Below are 18,196 nucleotides of genomic sequence, written 5' to 3' on the forward strand. Positions count from 1 at the left end.
TGCTACTGTTCTAGAACGATTGTCGTAAAACTTTAGTATGCATAAGAATAATCTAGGGAGCTTCTTACAATGTGATTTACCAAATCTACCACAAGAGAGTCCCAACGGGTCTAGGGTTGGGCCTATAGACCTGCATTTTAAGCAAGCACTCCCAGGTGACACTGAGGGGTCTGAGGGTCCCTGCTCTAGAAAAAGGGCTCACAGTCCTGATTTTGGTAGTTCAAGAAAAAGGCCTAAAGTGCCATCAGGGAGTCACAGTGGCAGTGGCCGTAGCTCTTCTACATGCCAACAACGCCCTGCTATGCCATCCTTCAGCCTGGATCCCCAAGCAAGTTTCTTACCTGTCAGCTTCTGCCGTGGTCTTCAGACACTTTTTTCCTCTTGCCATTTGGACTTCCCAGAGCATGCTGTTGGAATTTTCCTTCAACCCCACTCACCACTTCTCCACCCTTCTTATAGGACCCAATACCCCGTCTACCCCACTATACAAGTCAGTTCCTAAAGCAGAACTCTCTGAGCCCAGCCTGTCCCATTACACAAGACATCCATCCACACCCTTAGAAATGAATCATGAGTAATTATAAAACCATCAATCCTAGCATTTGTATAAAAATTTACTAATTCTGAACACCTTTCACTCATATATCAAATTTTAAAACTGCTATGACAACTATTAAAGACTAAAGCTAATTTGGTAAGAAAAAAATTCCAGTTCTCACTAGCCATTTGACTTAATTGCCATTTGACTTAATCAAACATCAACAAAGTCCCAAGAAAATGTAATGTCAGATCATTTAAATAAATTTCTTTCACATTATTTATTTTTATTACCTATTTTTTTCATTATGGAAATCTTTCATGTAACTATAGGATTTTTTTAAATTCTTATAGCGTATAAGGTTAAATAAAAATCATCCAAAATCTTACCACAAAGAGATAGGAATTGTTTTCCTTTCAGGACATTTCTTTCTAATGCTTTTTACATGGTTTTGATTTTACTCTATAATATATACTACTTTTTCACTCAACATTTTCAGTTTCAGAATACTATTATGTTTTAAAGCTCTATCATATTTTATTTATTTATTCTCCTCTTTTGGACACTTAGGTTATTTCCAATGTTTTGCTATTAAAGTAATGCACAATGAGCATCCTTTTATAAAAATCTTTAAATAGAATTATTTTCTTAGGTAGAGTCTAGAAGGTAGAATTTAAAGGTCTACAGTGAAGAATTTTTTAAATATCCTTGATACTTATTGTAAAACTGCTTATCAAAAAGACATGTCATTTATTAGTAGTATTTGCATTAATTTTATTCATTTTTCCAAATCTTTGCTAGCTTGTTAGCCCCTTCCAAAAAAAGCATTTCATTGTTTTAATTTGCAAAATTACTAGTGATATTGAGATTCTTTCACATTTTTTGGCCATTTCTATTTCTTCTAGGAATTATCTGTAACTTTGTCCTACCTGCAAATTCACCAGTATTTGCTGTTTTCATCTTTATAGCTTCATACTCTATTGAATAACTTAATAAGGCAAAGACCCAACAAATACGCTTCATTTTCACATAATTCAAGCCTATTGTCTCCAGATGATCTTTAGAATGATTTCATCAATTTCTTTTTTAAAAAAAGAATTTGTGCTTTCACTAAACCTATAAATTAGAAATTCAATTATGATTTCCTTAAAATATACAGTCCTCTCACCAAGAGCATATTCTCCATTTTCTTAAGTTTTCTATCTCAGTAAAATACTAGATTTTCTTCTGCAAAATTTTAAAGACAATTCCTGAGTGATTTTATAGGTGGGGAGCCTATTGTTAGTGGAATACTTTTCAATTATTTTATTCTATATAGTTATTAATAGTACTTTGGAAAACTACTGATTTTTAAATATTTATTTTGTAACATAGGAGTAGATTACAAAATAAAATTTTTTATTCACTTCCTTGGACTTTATAGATATCAATCAAATTGTCTATAAATAATAACTATTTTGTCAGTTTCAACAGTTATACAATTCCTGCTTTGTTGCAGTGAATACAATTTCAAGAATGGTCTTTACTGCCCAATTTTATGGAATATTTTCTACAGAAGACTTTACAGAAGCTATGCCAGTATACTCCAGGCTAGTCAGATGCCTTCAGGAGAATGCATTTAGACCTGGGCATCCTAGTTCAAGAGGCCTTTCTACAAATGGAAACATATTCAAAGAGAGTGACCAAGGTCCATGAACCCACATTAGCTGACAAACAGTTGAAAAAATTGGGATGTTCCTTCTGGTGAATAGAGACTCATTGGAACATGATGGAATAAGAATTTTCATTAAAACAAGGATTAGGCTTGTCACATCACCTCTCTAAAGAGAAGAACTGGAAACAAGCTACATGGAGGCCAATTTTTGGCCAAGTAAATAATTTTAATTAAAAAGTAAGTAGTATACCTTGGTAGGAAGAGGACTTTCCTACAGGGGAAATACTTAAATATAGGGTCAATAATCCATTACAGAGATGTTGTGGAACAGATTTGAATATCTGGTAGGTGGTTGGACTGGATGACCTTTAAGACTCATCTTACTCCATATTCCATATTTCCACAGCCACTTCTATAGCCTCTAGCCAGTTTGGCACACAAAAGTTTACTGAAATTCATTTAAATACAAATAGAAGTAGTATATCAAAACAGCCATTGTTTTTTTAGACTGACTTTTTAGTAAACACTTCATAAAATTTAAATACATATAATAATTCAGTATGAATAAAAAAGGAGTAATACTTCCTCCAATCACTCTCACCTACGGCCTTGGATCAATCAACCTGCCTATCCTATTTATTAGGATAAGCAAAAAAACCACATCAATACACATAAAAACATAAGGGAACAAATGCGCAGGGAAAACTATCACCATGAAAAATTATCTGATCATTTTTACTCTATTGCAAAAAGACATTCATGTTTAAACATTAATTGAATTTCCAAGTGGTTATAGAGAATATGTTATCTAAGATTCGTACTTTTCATTCCCAACAAAGAAACCTCTTCAGGAAATAGGTAATGAAAGCTGTTAACTATTGCGTGTTCTTCTCATTCAAGATTAATGTTTAACCTGTATCTTCTTACATTCCCAAAATAGCTCTGGGCAGTATTTGCCCAAGCAAACACTCTGAAACCAAATAACAGCAAAAATGCTTATAAGATAGAAACCTACTGAGAAGTAATTATCTGGTCCTTGAAGTTATCTTAAGGGATTTAGGTATAATTATCAACATCTCATTTAAATAATCTCACTGCAATTCATATGACTTCCTCTGCTAGTTAACCTTAATCAAGAAGTGTCAAAATCAATAATTTACCCAAAAAGTACAGAACTATGATATATTTTACAGAGAAGACAAGGAATAATTCTTATGTGCCAGTTTTGATGTGCTCGTGCCAGGTGGTGATTCTATGAGACGTCTGATCCCAGAAATAGCAACAGAGAAAAAACTTGAGTGGCTGGTAGGATGGTGAGTTCATGACAGAAGCAAGAAACTCTGTTCCTCACTGGAAATTTCTGGAGTGTCCTCTGCAGACACAAAGCAATATTCTAGAACTGTGGGTTGATATGAAATGAAAGATACAAAGAAAAGCTCTGTTCTGAAAAACAAAACCCAGAATGAATAAGTCATGGAGATCCTTTACATCCCTAGACAGCCTAACTCCCCAGATGCTGAAAGATGGCATAGAGAAGAGTGACACCTATTGTTCAGGAAGGTTTATGGGTGGGATCAACTTGCTCCACTGAGTAGATTGTGCATTTGGTTCATGAGCAAATGTTGATCTGTCTCCCTAAAGGAACAAACCAGAGCGGCCTGAAAAGAGGCAATGGAAGCAAATATCCAGCTCATGAGAGTTATCCAGGAAATGCGGGCAGAGATCAATAAGCTGGAGAAAGAGAATCAAGCCCTCCGGATGAAACTGACTTCAAGTAGTCAGAGAACCCCAGGCTCAGGGGGAAAATCAGGAGATGAGAAGGAGGAGGAAGTCACAGACTTCAGTAAACTTGCAGAAGTGCCTGGACAATCTCCAGCAGCCCTTCATGGTGGTATTTCCACTGGTACGGCCCCAGCTGTGAGGGAACACCAAGGTACTGTATGTCCATAGCTCTTTTGGGCTGTGCCCACCTTTGCAAATATCTTCTAAATAGTAAGTTTATTGTGCCTCTCACATAACTGCGTAATTTGGTATTACAGTGGTGAATTCCATCCTTTTTCTCCTGGTAGATTAACTTTGAATCCCTAGGGAAAAAATTTCTTTAGCATCTTCAAGCAACATATTTTAACAACATTGAAACTATCTCCAGATAGTCCTGGAAAGATAAGGATGACAGATTTGTGGAAATCAGTCATATTAAAAGTAATGCTTTTCTTCCTTTCTTGACTTCAAGCATTTAAATGCTACATAATGGAACACCAAATGAGTACGTGTCAAATGGCGTGCTCACTTATTAACCTAGAACAGTATTGCATAATAGTTAAGTATATGGATATTAGAATCAGACAAATACGGTTGCCAGTGATCTGACACCAGTTAGCCAGTTGATTTAGAGCTAGCTCTGAGAAATCTTTAACCCTCATTTTGTTCATTTGGAAGTGTTATAGTACCTATCTTACATGGTTGTGAGGATTGACTTTAATGATAAACTAAGTGCTTAGTATAGCACCTGGCAAACACACAACAAATGGTAGGTATTATTTCTTATCCGTATTTTACAAAATTTTTACTGTCCTTTATGAACATATGTTGCACATAATTCAACTTACTATACAGGTTGAAGACTTCAAGAATAAAAGGCAATGATATATTCTAAAAGAATCAAATCTCTCACCCTTTATGGGAGAGAATTTTGACTGTGAGGATTATACATTAAGTCAGAAATCAGGAGAGTGAAAAAATACATTCTTCATTTAAATGAGTGCTTGCCTACATACAGTATTTTCAAATAAAATTGATATACATAATTAAATACTCAAAGCGCTTAATATCCTGTCAAAAGATTCAGGCAATGCCATTTAGAGGCGCTGAACAGCTTGGCAATTGGACATGTTCTATTGCCAGCTGGTTTTTTTCTGTTAAAGAGGTCTCTTTCTAGTATGGGTCCCTGTATTTCAAAGCTGGGTACAGATTCCAATCACAGTCTTTTCCCTTGTTGTCAAGAACAACTCTGCATCTGAGCTATTCTGTCTGTTGGTTATTTAGTAAAACTGAAAGAGTAACCTATAAGGAAGTTAGACCTTCTCCTGGTGAAAAAAAAAAAAAAGATATGGACATGTGTAGTATATCCTTCCCCAGGCTTCCTCCACCTCTGAATTCTTGACATTTGGACTGAATAACTCTGTATTATAGCAGTCTGTCTCGGACATTGAAGGATGTTCAGCAGTTTTTCCTGGCTTCTAAACACTAGTAGTACCTGCCTCTCCCCCTTCAGTTATGACCATCAAAAATGTCTTCAGACATTCCAAATGTCACCTGGAAGACAACATTTCTCCCAATTGAAAACAACTGCCTTACTCCAAAGGTAAACAACTCCTTCAAATCTATTTTTCATGATGTTTATCCTAATGCAAAAGTAATTTGGGCCTCAGTATACCTAGTGCTATTCTAAAACAAGCATTAAACTGGTTAAAGAACAAAGAGTATTACCCTTTAAACCCTGAATTCAGGGCCTGAATGCCATCAAATTTAAAGGAGGTTTGAATATTATTAAGAGCTAAAAACACAACTGATAATATACATTTTCAGCCACTGAATGGTGACCTCTAATATACATAAGCATTAAGTTGGAAAAGGACTAGTGAAAACCATTTGGTGACATTTGGGGAACTCTTGCCAGTTGCACCAACAAAACAAAGAAGGAAATATGATTTAAATTTGTGCTTAGAAGCCTGGTTGAGTTAATTTAAGTGATATTTATGTGTGTCTTACATGTGATGTTCTATTATGAAAGTGATATAAGTAGAAGGAACATTGGCCTGAGCATGAAGAAACCTGGGTTGTAGTACCAGTTTTGTAATAGTTGGTCAGTGCTGGGTAGCTCACATAAAATCCCTGATCTTAGCATTATCAAGTAAAAATGAATGGGTTAGATGCCTTCCAAGGCCTATTCCAGCTATAAAATTCTATGACTCTATGAATGTGACATGTTTTATGATCACTCTCCTCATTTGTAAAATGGAGAAAGTGATAGCATCTATCTCATAGGGCTGCTGAGACGATTAAATGAGGTAGCACAAGTAAGACTCAGCATGAGTTACTTGGTAGCAGTTGTCGTCATATCATTGGATAGGTCGGAAAAATACTATTTGACTTACGTTTAAGTTTTTATTAGCAGTCAGTAAGATATTGCTGATATCAATCAAAATTCCTACCTGCAGCTGAATGCTAGAAATGTGCCGCTAGGGCGGAGATTCAGAGCTCATCCCCTTTTCTTACTGTTGAGGCTACAAGACCCAGAGAGATCAAGCAGCTTGTCTGATCCTCTTGAAAACAAAATCATATAAACCCATTCTTTGCGAAGGAACGATATGAAATCCGAAGTGTGTCTCACTTTAAGAAGGAACAATTAAGGTGGGCCTGGAAGTGATCACTTGAGACTAAATTCTCCTGGAAATATATGTAAGAGTGTGCCAGCCTTTGAAATCCAACCTGTCCATTACAGGGATGTTGCCCTCACCCCTCCTGCTCTTTGCAACCTCACCTAGGCTCTTTTAGGGAAGAGATAATCTGCTACAAAGAAGACGCAAGAAGCAATTCTTTACAGGGACACTCCAGCATTCCCTTCAATCTGCTCATACCCTTTGCTGGCAAATAAAGTGCATTTGAAAGCAATCTTTGAATTGGTGCTAATGACCCTGTGATGCTCTGTGGAATATTCTTTCCCTTTTATTGATAAGAAACTAAAGGATACAGATTATTTGTGATCCAGGGACATAAACCAAAAGCCTATATGCTGATCTGTCAAGCTGGAGTAAAGGTCCCAAACAATAAACTTTGCTATTATAAATATAATTTCCTCTGTTGTACTTTCCTACCATTTGGTATAGAGATATTGTTTTATAATCCACTTAAACAGAAACTTTTATGTTTGTCAATAGTCAGAAACCTGTTTTTAGATAATTATAAAAGTGATATATCATGGCCAAAGGAAGTGTTCAAAGATAATTTATGAATAGTATTTGCAGTTAATTACTTCAGATAGATTTGAACTTAAACTCCCCCACAAACTCTTGCTTAAAATATGACCTTCTGGGCTTCCCTGGTGGCGCAGTGGTTGAGAGTCCGCCTGCCGATGCAGGGGACATGGGTTCATGCCCCGGTCCGGGAAGATCCCACATGCCGCGGAGCAGCTAGGCCCGTGAGCCATGGCCGCTGAGCCTGCACATCCGGAGCCTGTGCTTCGCAGCAGGAGAGGCCACAACAGTGAGAGGCCCACGTACCGCAAAAAAAAAAAAAGAAAAAAAATGACCTTCTGCTCTTCCAAACTATGAAAAGCCACGGCAGCCTCCACTTTTTGTAATGGCTATATAATTTGCTGTCTGTGTTCTGCAGACACCGGCCACAAACTTAAAAAAGAGAAAATTGTGCTTCCAGCCCTCTGAAAACCTAAACACGATGCTGCACTTTCTTATACTTTCATGCTCATTAATGACAAAGCTATGATGAGAAAGAATAAAGATTCAACAAACATTCACTAAGTGCTCCAGAAAATGGAAACTAACCCTTGAGGTCAGTGTCATTAACCCCAGGGGTAATAGCCAGATGTCTAAGTAGAGGTTGAATGACAGGCCCCAGGTCAGTTAGCACAGTGTTAGAAGTGAGACGCAGACAAATCAAGACTCCCTAAAATAAAGCTCTTTTATTCAAGGTGCTTTCATTACAAGGAAAGGAGATAGGATTTACCTCAAGGAAAGAGTTTATTAGCAGACCCTTATGGACAGAAATTGGGTTGGAAGCCCTCAGAAACTAAAGCCATAAATCTCTCAATCTCTTTCAGGAGAACTCCTGTTTCCCACAGAAGGCATCTTTACTACTACTTCTTTTTTTTTTTTTTTTTTAATTTTTTGGCCGTGCCTTGTGGCATGCAGGACCTTAATTCCCCGACCAAGGATGGAACCCATGCCCCTGCAGTGGAAGGGCGGAGTCTTAACCACTGGACCACCAGGGAAGTCCCAAGGCATCTTTACTTCTTTCCATGTGTCTGCCTTGCTTTCATCTCTCATTCGACAGGCATCCTCATAACAACTGTCCTAACTAAAGCCAACACACATATTTCAGGACAGTTGGGAGCAGCCAGTTCAATTATTTGTGGCTATTCAAGTGATGAGGGGCTGTGGATGAGCACCTTCTTCTAGAATGAGGAGAACTTCCAGAACTGCATGTCTAGAAATTCATGTTCTTTGCATTTTAAAATCGTGTTTTATTATCTCTATATGTCCAGCTCTCTGTTCATATCCTATGTTCTCAGGAAGGTCTTCCCTGACCACACTATTTAAATAGCCTCCAGACGCCCTTCCTCATCTGCCTCCATCCCCTAGCCCTCATCAGCTTGATTTGTCTTCCTAGAACCTACCACTATCTGAATTTTATCATATATTGTTTGTTTATCATCTGTCAGCCACACGAGAATTTTATGCAGGCAAGAATTCTATGTTGTTCACTCCCACACCCCATCTCTTAAAAAAACACCTAGCTCATGGCTGGCACTCAATAATTTGCAAAATAAATCAATGAATGAATGTCTTTTATGCAAAAAAATAATAATCTAAAAACAACAGCTTTGGTTAGTTAGTTTCAATGAAGTATTTACTACCAACACAATCTTCCATTTGTGGATGTCATTAAAAGTAGAATTTTTAAACTTGAATTTTGTGTCTCCTGTACAGGCAATGTCATGATTGTTAGACGCTATTCCATTTCCTCACCAACTCATTTGTTAGCTGCAAATGATCCTTGGAAAGCTGGGAAAAAACATCCAAATTGTGGAATTCTAGAAGCTCAAAGAACAGTCAAATCACTGGCATGTTCTTCAATTAAGAAGCAAGACAACGAAGAAAAGATGTTTGCCCCAGATTCTTTTACCAGCAATGGTTCCAGCCAAAGAGCCTTTCCCAAGCATGGTTTTGGTTGCAGGTAATGTACAATCTGCCTCAAGATAGTTTATAGTTGAATGCTGTGATGGCTACTGAGACGTTCTCCTGGATAAGCCAGGTCTTATCTAGTGGAAGTAATAAAACCAAGTAGGCTATTATGCCAAGATAACTTCCATCGTACTTATGTCTGTTTTGAGAACCAAAACAAAGAAATTTATGTGAGATCAAATGGTACCCTCTAATAGATGCCTCTAATAAGTGGAGAACCATCAGTCTTCACTTACTAATCAAGCATTAATTATCATACTCTGAGCTGGTCGCTGGGGATCCAAGATCCTGCAAAAGCTAAATGTTATGTTCAAAGCTTTCGCTTAGTGACAAAGACGCACAAGTAAACCGAACACTGCGATAAAGAGCGTCTCAGGGAGAAGGCACAGTTACATTAGGAGCTGAACAGAGAATTCCTCTCTGAGAAAGAACTATTCTTGTGGAGGAAGGTGCCTTCATGGGCTTATGTGAGTATAAGACAGGACTCTTTAGGCATAAGCCAAACAGGCCAAGAGACAAAGAGGAAACTGACCTGTTCTGCAAAACACATGAATTGGTATTTAAGGAGTTATGAGCAGGCTGCAAATGGGAGGGACTGAGGAAATATTTGAAAAGTAGTCTGGGAATCTTTAAGAGGAAAGTTGGCCAGTGGCCCTTGTAGTGGGTAAAGCCAAGGGCTCTTTCAGAACAAGATTGTCACTGTCAAGCACTACTGTGTTAGAGCATCACTTCCCCTACTCCACAATCTGCATTTCTACCTCCCAATTCCCAGTTACGCCCTATCAAAAGTATATACACATCTTGTTTATGTTTTCCTTTGCTGTGGAAAAGCTTTTAAGTTATGCACCCAACATAGGAGCACATCAATATATAAGGCAAATGCTAACAGACATAAAAGGGAAAATTGACAGTAACACAATCATAGTAGGGGATTTTAACGCCCCGCTTTCACCAATGGACAGATCATCAAAAATGAAAATAAACAAGGAAATACAACCTTTAAATGATACATTAAACAAGATGGACTTAATTGATATTTATAGGACATTCCATCCAAAAACAACAGAGCAGTTTCTTTTAAAGTGCTCATGGAACATTCTACAGAATAGATCATATCTTGGGTCAAAAATCAAGCCTTGGTAAATTTAACAAAACTGAAATCATATCACGTATCTTTACTGACCACAATGCTATGAGACTAGGTATCAATTACAGGAAAAAATCTGTAAAAATTACAAACACATGGAGGCTAAACAATACACTACTTAATAACCAAGAGATCACTGAAGAAATCAAAGAGGAAATAAAAAATACCTAGAAACAAATGACAATGAAAATACGACGACCCAAAACCTATGGGATGCAGCAAAAGCAGTTCTAAGATGGAAGTTTATAGCAATACAATCCTACCTCAAGAAACAAGAAACATCTCAAATAAACAACCTAACCTTACACCTACAGCAATTAGAGAAAGAAGAACAAAAAAACCACAAAGTTAGAAGAAGGAAAGAAATCATAAAGATCAGAGAAGAAATAAATGAAAAACAAATGAATGAAACAATAGCAAAGATCAATAAAACAAAAAGCTGATTCTTTGAGAAGATAAACAAAATTGTAAACCATTAGCCAGACTCATCAAGAAAAAAAGGGAGAAGACTCAAATCAATAGAATTAGAAATGAAAAAGGAGAAGTAACAACTGACACTGCAGAAATACAAAGGATCATGAGAGATTACTACAAGCACCTCTATGCCAATAAAATGGACAACCTGGAAGAAATGGACAAATTCTTAGAAAGGCACAACCTTCCAGGAAGAAATAGAAAATATAAACAGACCAATCACAAGCAATGAAATTGAAACTGTGATTAAAAATCTTCCAACAGGGGGCTTCCCTGGTGGTGCAGTGGTTGAGAGTCCGCCTGCCGATGCAGGGGACACGGGTTCGTGCCCCGATCCGGGAAGATCCCACATGCCGCGGAGCGGCTGGGTCCGTGAGTCATGGCCGCTGAGCCTGCGCGTCCCGAGCCTGTGCTCCGCAACGGAAGAGGCCGCAGCAGTGAGAGGCCCGCATACCGCAAAAAAAAAAAATCTTCCAACAAACAAAAGCCCAGGACCAGATGGCTTCAAAGGCGAATTCTATCAAATATTTAGAGAAGAGCTAACACCTATCCTTCTCAAACTCTTCCAAAATATAGCAGAGGGAGGAACACTCCCAAACTCATTCTACGAGGCCACCATCACCTTGATATCAAAACCAGACAAGGATGTCACAAAGAAAGAAAACTACAGGCCAATATCACTGATGAACATAGATGCAAAAATCCTCAACAAAATACTAGCAAACAGAATCCAACAGCACATTAAAAGGATCATACACCAGGATCAAGTGTGGTTTATTTCAGGAATGCAAGGATTCTTCAATATACGCAAATCAATCAATGTGATAAACATATTAACAAATTGAAGGAGAAAAACCATATGATCATCTCAATAGATGCAGAAAAAGCTTTCAAAAAAATTCAACACCCATTTATGATAAAAACCCTCCAGAAAGTAGGCATAGAGGGAACTTACCTCAACATAATAGAGACCATATATGACAAACCACAGTCAACATCATTCTCAATGGTGAAAAACTGAAAGCATTTCCACTAAGATCAGGAATAAGACAAGGTTGCCCACTCTCACCACTCTTATTCAACATAGTTTGGAAAGTTTTAGCCACAACCATCAGAGAAGAAAAAGAAATAAAAGGAATCCAAATCGGAAAAGAAGAAGTAAAGCTGTCACTGTTTGCAGATGACAGGATACTATACATAGAGAATCCTAAAGATGCTACCAGAAAACTACCAGAGCTAATCAATGAATTTGGTAAAGTAGTAGGATACAAAATTAATGCACAGAAATCTCTTGCATTCCTATACACTAATGGTGAAAAATCTGAAAGAGAAATTAAGGAAACACCCCCATTTACCATTGCAACAAAAAGGATAAAATACCTAGGAATAAAGCTACTTAAGGAGACAAAAAACCTGTACTAGAAAACTTTAAGACACTGATGAAAGAAATTAAAGATGATACAAACAGATGGAGAGATATACCATGTTCTTGGATTGGAAGAATCAACATTGTGAAAATGACTATAGTACACAAAACAATCTACAGATTCAATGCAATTCCTATCAAACTACCAATGGCATTTTTCACAGAACTAGAACAAAAAGTTTCACAATTTATATGGAAACACAAAAGACCCCAAATAGTCAACGCAATCTTGAGAAAGAAAAACGGAGCTAGAGGAATCAGGCTCCTGGACTTCAGACTATACTACAAAGCTACAGTAATCAAGACAGTATGGTACTGGCAAAAAAACAGAAATATAGATCAAGGGAACAGGATAGAAAGCCCAGAGATAAACCCACGCACATATGGTCACCTTATTTTTGATAAAGGAGGCAAGAATACACAATGGAGAAAAGACAGCCTCTTCAATAAGTGGTACTGGGAAAACTGGACAGCTACATGTCAAAGAATGAAATTAGAACACTCCCTAACACCATACACAAAAATAAATTCAAAATAGATTAAAGACCTAAATGTAAGGTCAGAAACTATAAAACTTTAGAGGAAAACATAGGCAGAACACTCCATGATATAAATCACAGCAATATCCTTTTTGACCCACCTCCTAGAGAAATGGAAATAAAAACAAAAATAAACAAATGGGACCTAAGGAAACTTAAAAGCTTCTGCACAGCAAAGGAAACCATAAACAAGACGAAAAGACAACCCTTAGAATAAGAGAAAATATTTACAAATGAAGCAACTGACAAAGGATTAATCTCCAAAATTTACAAGTGGCTCTTGCAGCTCAATATCAAAAAAACAAATAACCTAATCCAAAAATACGCAGAAGACCTAAATAGACATTTCGCCAAAGAAGATATACAGATTGCCAACAAACACATGAAAGGATGCTCAACATCACTAATCATTAGAGAAATGGAAATCAAAACTACAATGAGGTATCACTTCACACCAATCAGAATGGCCACCACCAAAAAATCTATGAACAATAAATGCTGGAGAGGGTGTGGAGAAAAGGGAACTCTCTTGCACTGTTGGTGGGAATATAAATTGATACAGCTGCTATGGAGAACAGTATGGAGGTTCCTTATAAAACTAAAACTATAACTATCATACGACCCAGCAATCTCATTACTGGGCATATACCCTGAGAAAACCATAATTCAAAAAGAGTCATGTACCACAGTGTTCATTGCAGCTTTATTTACAATAGCCAGGGCATGGAAGCAAGCTAAGTGTCCATCGACAGATGAATGGATAAAGAAGATGTGGCACATATATACAATGGAATATTACTCAGCCATAAAAAGAAATGAAATTGAGTTAATTGTAGTGAGGTGGAGGGACCTAGAGACTGTCATACAGAGTAATGTAAGTCAGAAAGAGAAAAACAAATACCATATGCTAACACATATATATGGAATCTAAAAAAAAAAAAAAAGGTCTGAAGAACATAGGGGCAAGAATGGAGTAAAGACTCAGATGTAGCAAATAGACTTGAGCACACGGAGAAGGGGAAGGATAAGCTGGGACGAAGTGAAACAGTGGAATGGACATATATACACTACCAAATGTAAAATAGATAGCGAGAGTTGCTTTGCTGTGCACCTGAAACTATCACAACATTGTTAATTGGCTATACTCCAATATAAATTTTTTTTTAAAAAAAGAAATATAGCTAGTGGGAAGCAGCTGCATAGCACAGGGAGATCAGTTCGGTGCTTTGTGTCCACCTAGAGGTGTGGGATAAGGAGGGTGGGAGGGAGACACAAGAGGGAGGAGATATGGGGATATATGTATATGTATAGCTGATTCACTTTGTTATATAGTGGAAACTAACACACCATTGTAAAGCAATTATACACCCATAAAGATGTTTAAAAAAAAAAAAGTGTATACACATTTGTCTCCTCTGAGGAGAAGGAGGAAAATCAAGAAATAGGGACCTGGTTTCACGATTAACTTATCTGGGGAAGAGAAAATGGAACAAATATATTTGTTGAGAGAATGAGTTATCTAATTCATCAGTGGCAGGAAATCAAATCAAAGGGTAACCATAATTAATAGGCCTGCAAGAATTCTCATAAATATTGGAGAGAACACTGGACTTCCCACTGGATGTGGGATACAAAGGTTGAGCCAGTTTTATTTGAATTTTACAAGGCAGCATGAAAACTGTGTTTCATTTGTAGAAAGTTCTATTATAGGAGCAGAGAGAGGAACCTGGGTCAGGAAGGACAGGCAAAGAAAAATGGAAAGGTCATCCCAGTAGAGCAAAAAAGACAAGAAGAGAGAAGAAATCATGACTACAGAGAAAACTAAAAGTAGGGAAATCAGTGAGGATGGAGAAGTTAGCAGGATCCATCATAAAAGTCCTTCTATGGAATGCTAGGAATATGTGCTTTACCATTAATTATTGGAAAGCTACTAAAATATGTCTTTATGAAAATTTTCAAAATACATAAACATTCAGAACCTAATATTACAAATATCAATATATTCATCTGCAAGAGTTTTATCATATTTTATCCAGATATTTTTATATATAAAAGAAAAAATGTTACTAATAAAGAGAAAAGCCCTATATCTCTCTTCCCCTGGACTCCTGAGGGGCAAGTGTTAACCATGAGGTTTTTTCCTATCCTTTCAGTGTTTTTTATGCTTTCATTACCCACATCCATTCATTCAGCAAATACATGTTAAGGGTGTACTACTACGTGCTGGATTCTAGGCACTGAAGATACAGCAGGAAAAAAATTGTCAAAAATCTCTGCCAATGTGGAGCTTTTTCCTTTGTAACATAATGATCAATAAACATGAAAATACAGGAAGTATATATTATGTTAGATGGTGAGAAAAGTAAACCAATCAAAGGAAAAATGAAGGGTTTGAAGAGCAAGCATTGTTGAAATTTTTTATATCGTAGCCAGAAGATACCTCACTATTTGAATAAAGAAGGGAGAGAGAGAGTTCTGGGGATACGAGCAGGGGATTGGAGTGGGTAGGCGGGGGCACTCTCCAGGCATTGAGAACAGCAAATGCCAGAGGCCTGGGTGGGCCCACGACTGGTGTTTGAAGAAGGGCAAGGTGGCTGGCACTGAGTGCAGTGAAGGGAAGAAGCGAGACAGAGAGAGAAGGCAGAGAGCTAAGGGTGGTCTTTCACTCCTTTCCAATGATTCTGGATTTTTTCTAAGTGAATTGGGATGCATAATATACTCTTTTCATTTATATATATATATATATATATATATATATATATATATATGGAGAGACAGAGAGAGAGAGAGAGCTCAGTTTTGAAAAGACTATAGAAAAACAATATAGAAAGCAAGGGGACCATGTTTAAGGTTAAAAAAATAATTTAGACAAGAAATGATTATTTCTTGGCCAACGGCAATAACTGGATGTGGTTTCTAAACACTTGAAGGTGGAGCCAACAAGATCTGTTGACAGAGCAGATGTGGGATATGGAAACAAGAAGTGTATAGCCAACCACTGTGTTCCAATGGCCATGTGTTTTCAAAGAGGGAGGAGGGAAGAAAGGCAGAGATGTACCCTTTGTCTAAATAAAATTATGTATATATAATATACAGTTACATAAAAGCACTAAATGTTCATTATTTTTTAAATTGCTAATTATAAAATATTAATGTGATGTAAAAAGTATAAAAAGGAAAATCTTCCCTAATCCCATTACCTGAAAAACCACCATTGAGATTTTAATGGGTATCTTTCCAGGTTTGTGTTTACATAGTTCATAATTGTAGAGTGCCTGTATTATAATGCTTTAGTTTTTGCACTTAAACCATTACAGGCTTACAGATCTACAATGCTAAACTGGGAAATATAGTGGTATTAATTTTCCCATTTCAATTTATATTATTTTCTATGGTAGTTTGGGGACCTAGCCAATGTTTATAATGTATTATTTTTCTGAAGCAAAATGTTTTCCAACTTCCAAGCTGCCAATGAATAAATTATTAGAACACAATCCATTTCTAATTTGGAATCTACTTTAATTTGGAAGATTGAGCCAATTGTAGAATTGTGTTAAAGCAAGAAAGTCAGTAATGGCTTAAAATCAACAGCTGGGTTGGCATAAAACCCAGTAGATACAGAGAACTGCTGAACAGGAATTAAGCTTTTTTTTTTGTAGTACTTTTTTATTTTGTCTTTTACTTTCTCAGGGATTAACTAGTAAAGTAACAACTCATTACATTATTCCTCTAATTTTGGAGTAAATTCATTTCCTTTCTAATAGCTTTCAAAGACTCTTACAAAGATTTATCAAGAACCAATGTGTTTGAATTAGCTTTCAAATCAGTGAGACATTGTACCTAATTTGCTCATGAACTTTTCTATTATTGTACCAAGAAAGTATTTTATGGAATAATGCCAATGTCAATATTTCTAAGAACCAATGATCTCCAGAAACTAGAGACTGGATTTTAATTTTTTCCCTAATTTTGACATAGAAACCCAATCTTTTCCTCCTGCATTCAAGAAAAAAAAAAAAAAAAAACCTCAGGCTGTTGAAAAGATTAGGGAAAAGGGTCCATATGGACAACTAAACTTAGAAATGATATTTTACTGATAGGATAAAACAGACACATTAAAATAAATACATTGTCTTCTTTTCCTAAGCAAAGTGGTTAAGAAGACAGCCTCTGGAATCAGATGGCTAAAGTCCCAACTCCATCGTTTGCAAACAGCATGGTCTTGGAAAAGTTATTAGTCTGAGCTGTGCTGTAGTCTATTCTTTTGTAAAAAGAGAATCATAATAGCAGTTACCTCATAGTTTTTGTGAAGCATAAATGGGATAGTCAAGTGAATGCTTGCTAAGTGGCAGAGCAGTTATTATTTTATTGATCCCATATAGAACTACTGGCCTTCCTCCCAAGGGAGGGAGCAGATGTGTTCCCCTAGATACAGGCCACTGAATGCCATTCAGTGAAATTATGGTCTTATCTAATTAAAGAGAGAGAGAGAGATCAAAACTAGAGAAAAGGCAATAATTTTAAACACTGTTCTTTAGACTTATTCCTGGGAGAACTTTATCCTGGTTTATGTCAAAATTATATATAACACTGTTCAAGAGGAAAGGAGAAGTGGGCAAAATGAAAAGATTTAATCCCTCAGGTAACACTGGGTCATTGCTGTCACTTCTCTCTCCCCTTATTGCTCAGGTGTGATGGATATTCCATTAATGCAAACTCCAAATTGATTGGGATTATAAACTAATTCCCTCAAATTTCTTCTTCATTTCAACTGAAGAGTTTTGATGTGCAGGACCGTTTGCCTGAGAGAACATGATATTCTCCAACTTTAAACGCCAAGCTAATAATCCTCAGACATACAGACCCTGCCTCAAAATTTTTAAATTTTAGTTTTATCAGCGCTATTCACTGGGTTTAATCAAAAGGCCAATTCCAATCTTTTTTCATGCATTATTATTGAACAACTAAACAAAAAAAATTATTATATATTTAAGGTGAACCTTTAACACTTTAAGCAATATTTGGTGACTTGCAAAAATAGTAAATGTTTTGTAGAAATAGTAAGTGTTTTTGCATAAAGGCCCACTAAAACGTTTTATTTCTCTTTCCCTATTCTGCGTTCTTTAGGGACAAGATAAAGACAGTCAGTTTCCTGTTACCCATGAACATGTCTTCATATTCCAAAAACTCAAGTTCTTTGAAATGCTCATCAAATCAGACCACAAACCAGCTAAGTACCATTACAGAGTAGGATACGTAAGGTGGTGAAATTTAAGAAACAGTTGATTTCCAACATGTGGGAACACCAAGGCCTGGCGGGGTCAATGTCTTTCCCTGCAAAGACCTCTGGCAAGATGCTCAGTGAGATATACAAATATTTGGCGTTGGGTCAATAGAGTTGTCAGTGGACTTGGCCAAGAAATGGAAGCCATTAC

At 36.8% G+C, this 18,196-nt stretch overlaps 1 protein-coding gene across 1 annotated transcript; it reads left to right on the forward strand.

The window, feature by feature from the left end:
- Positions 1-3,863: 3,863 nt before the first annotated feature.
- Positions 3,864-18,012, forward strand: CCDC195 (coiled-coil domain containing 195). Its single transcript, XM_060302624.1, has 3 exons — positions 3,864-4,125; positions 8,921-9,167; positions 17,889-18,012. The coding sequence occupies exons 1-3, from the start codon at positions 3,864-3,866 to the stop codon at positions 18,010-18,012; spliced, it is 633 nt and encodes a 210-aa protein (XP_060158607.1).
- Positions 18,013-18,196: the final 184 nt, after the last annotated feature.

This window comes from Globicephala melas, chromosome 7 (assembly GCF_963455315.2).
Source record: "Globicephala melas chromosome 7, mGloMel1.2, whole genome shotgun sequence".
NCBI lineage: Eukaryota > Metazoa > Chordata > Mammalia > Artiodactyla > Delphinidae > Globicephala > Globicephala melas.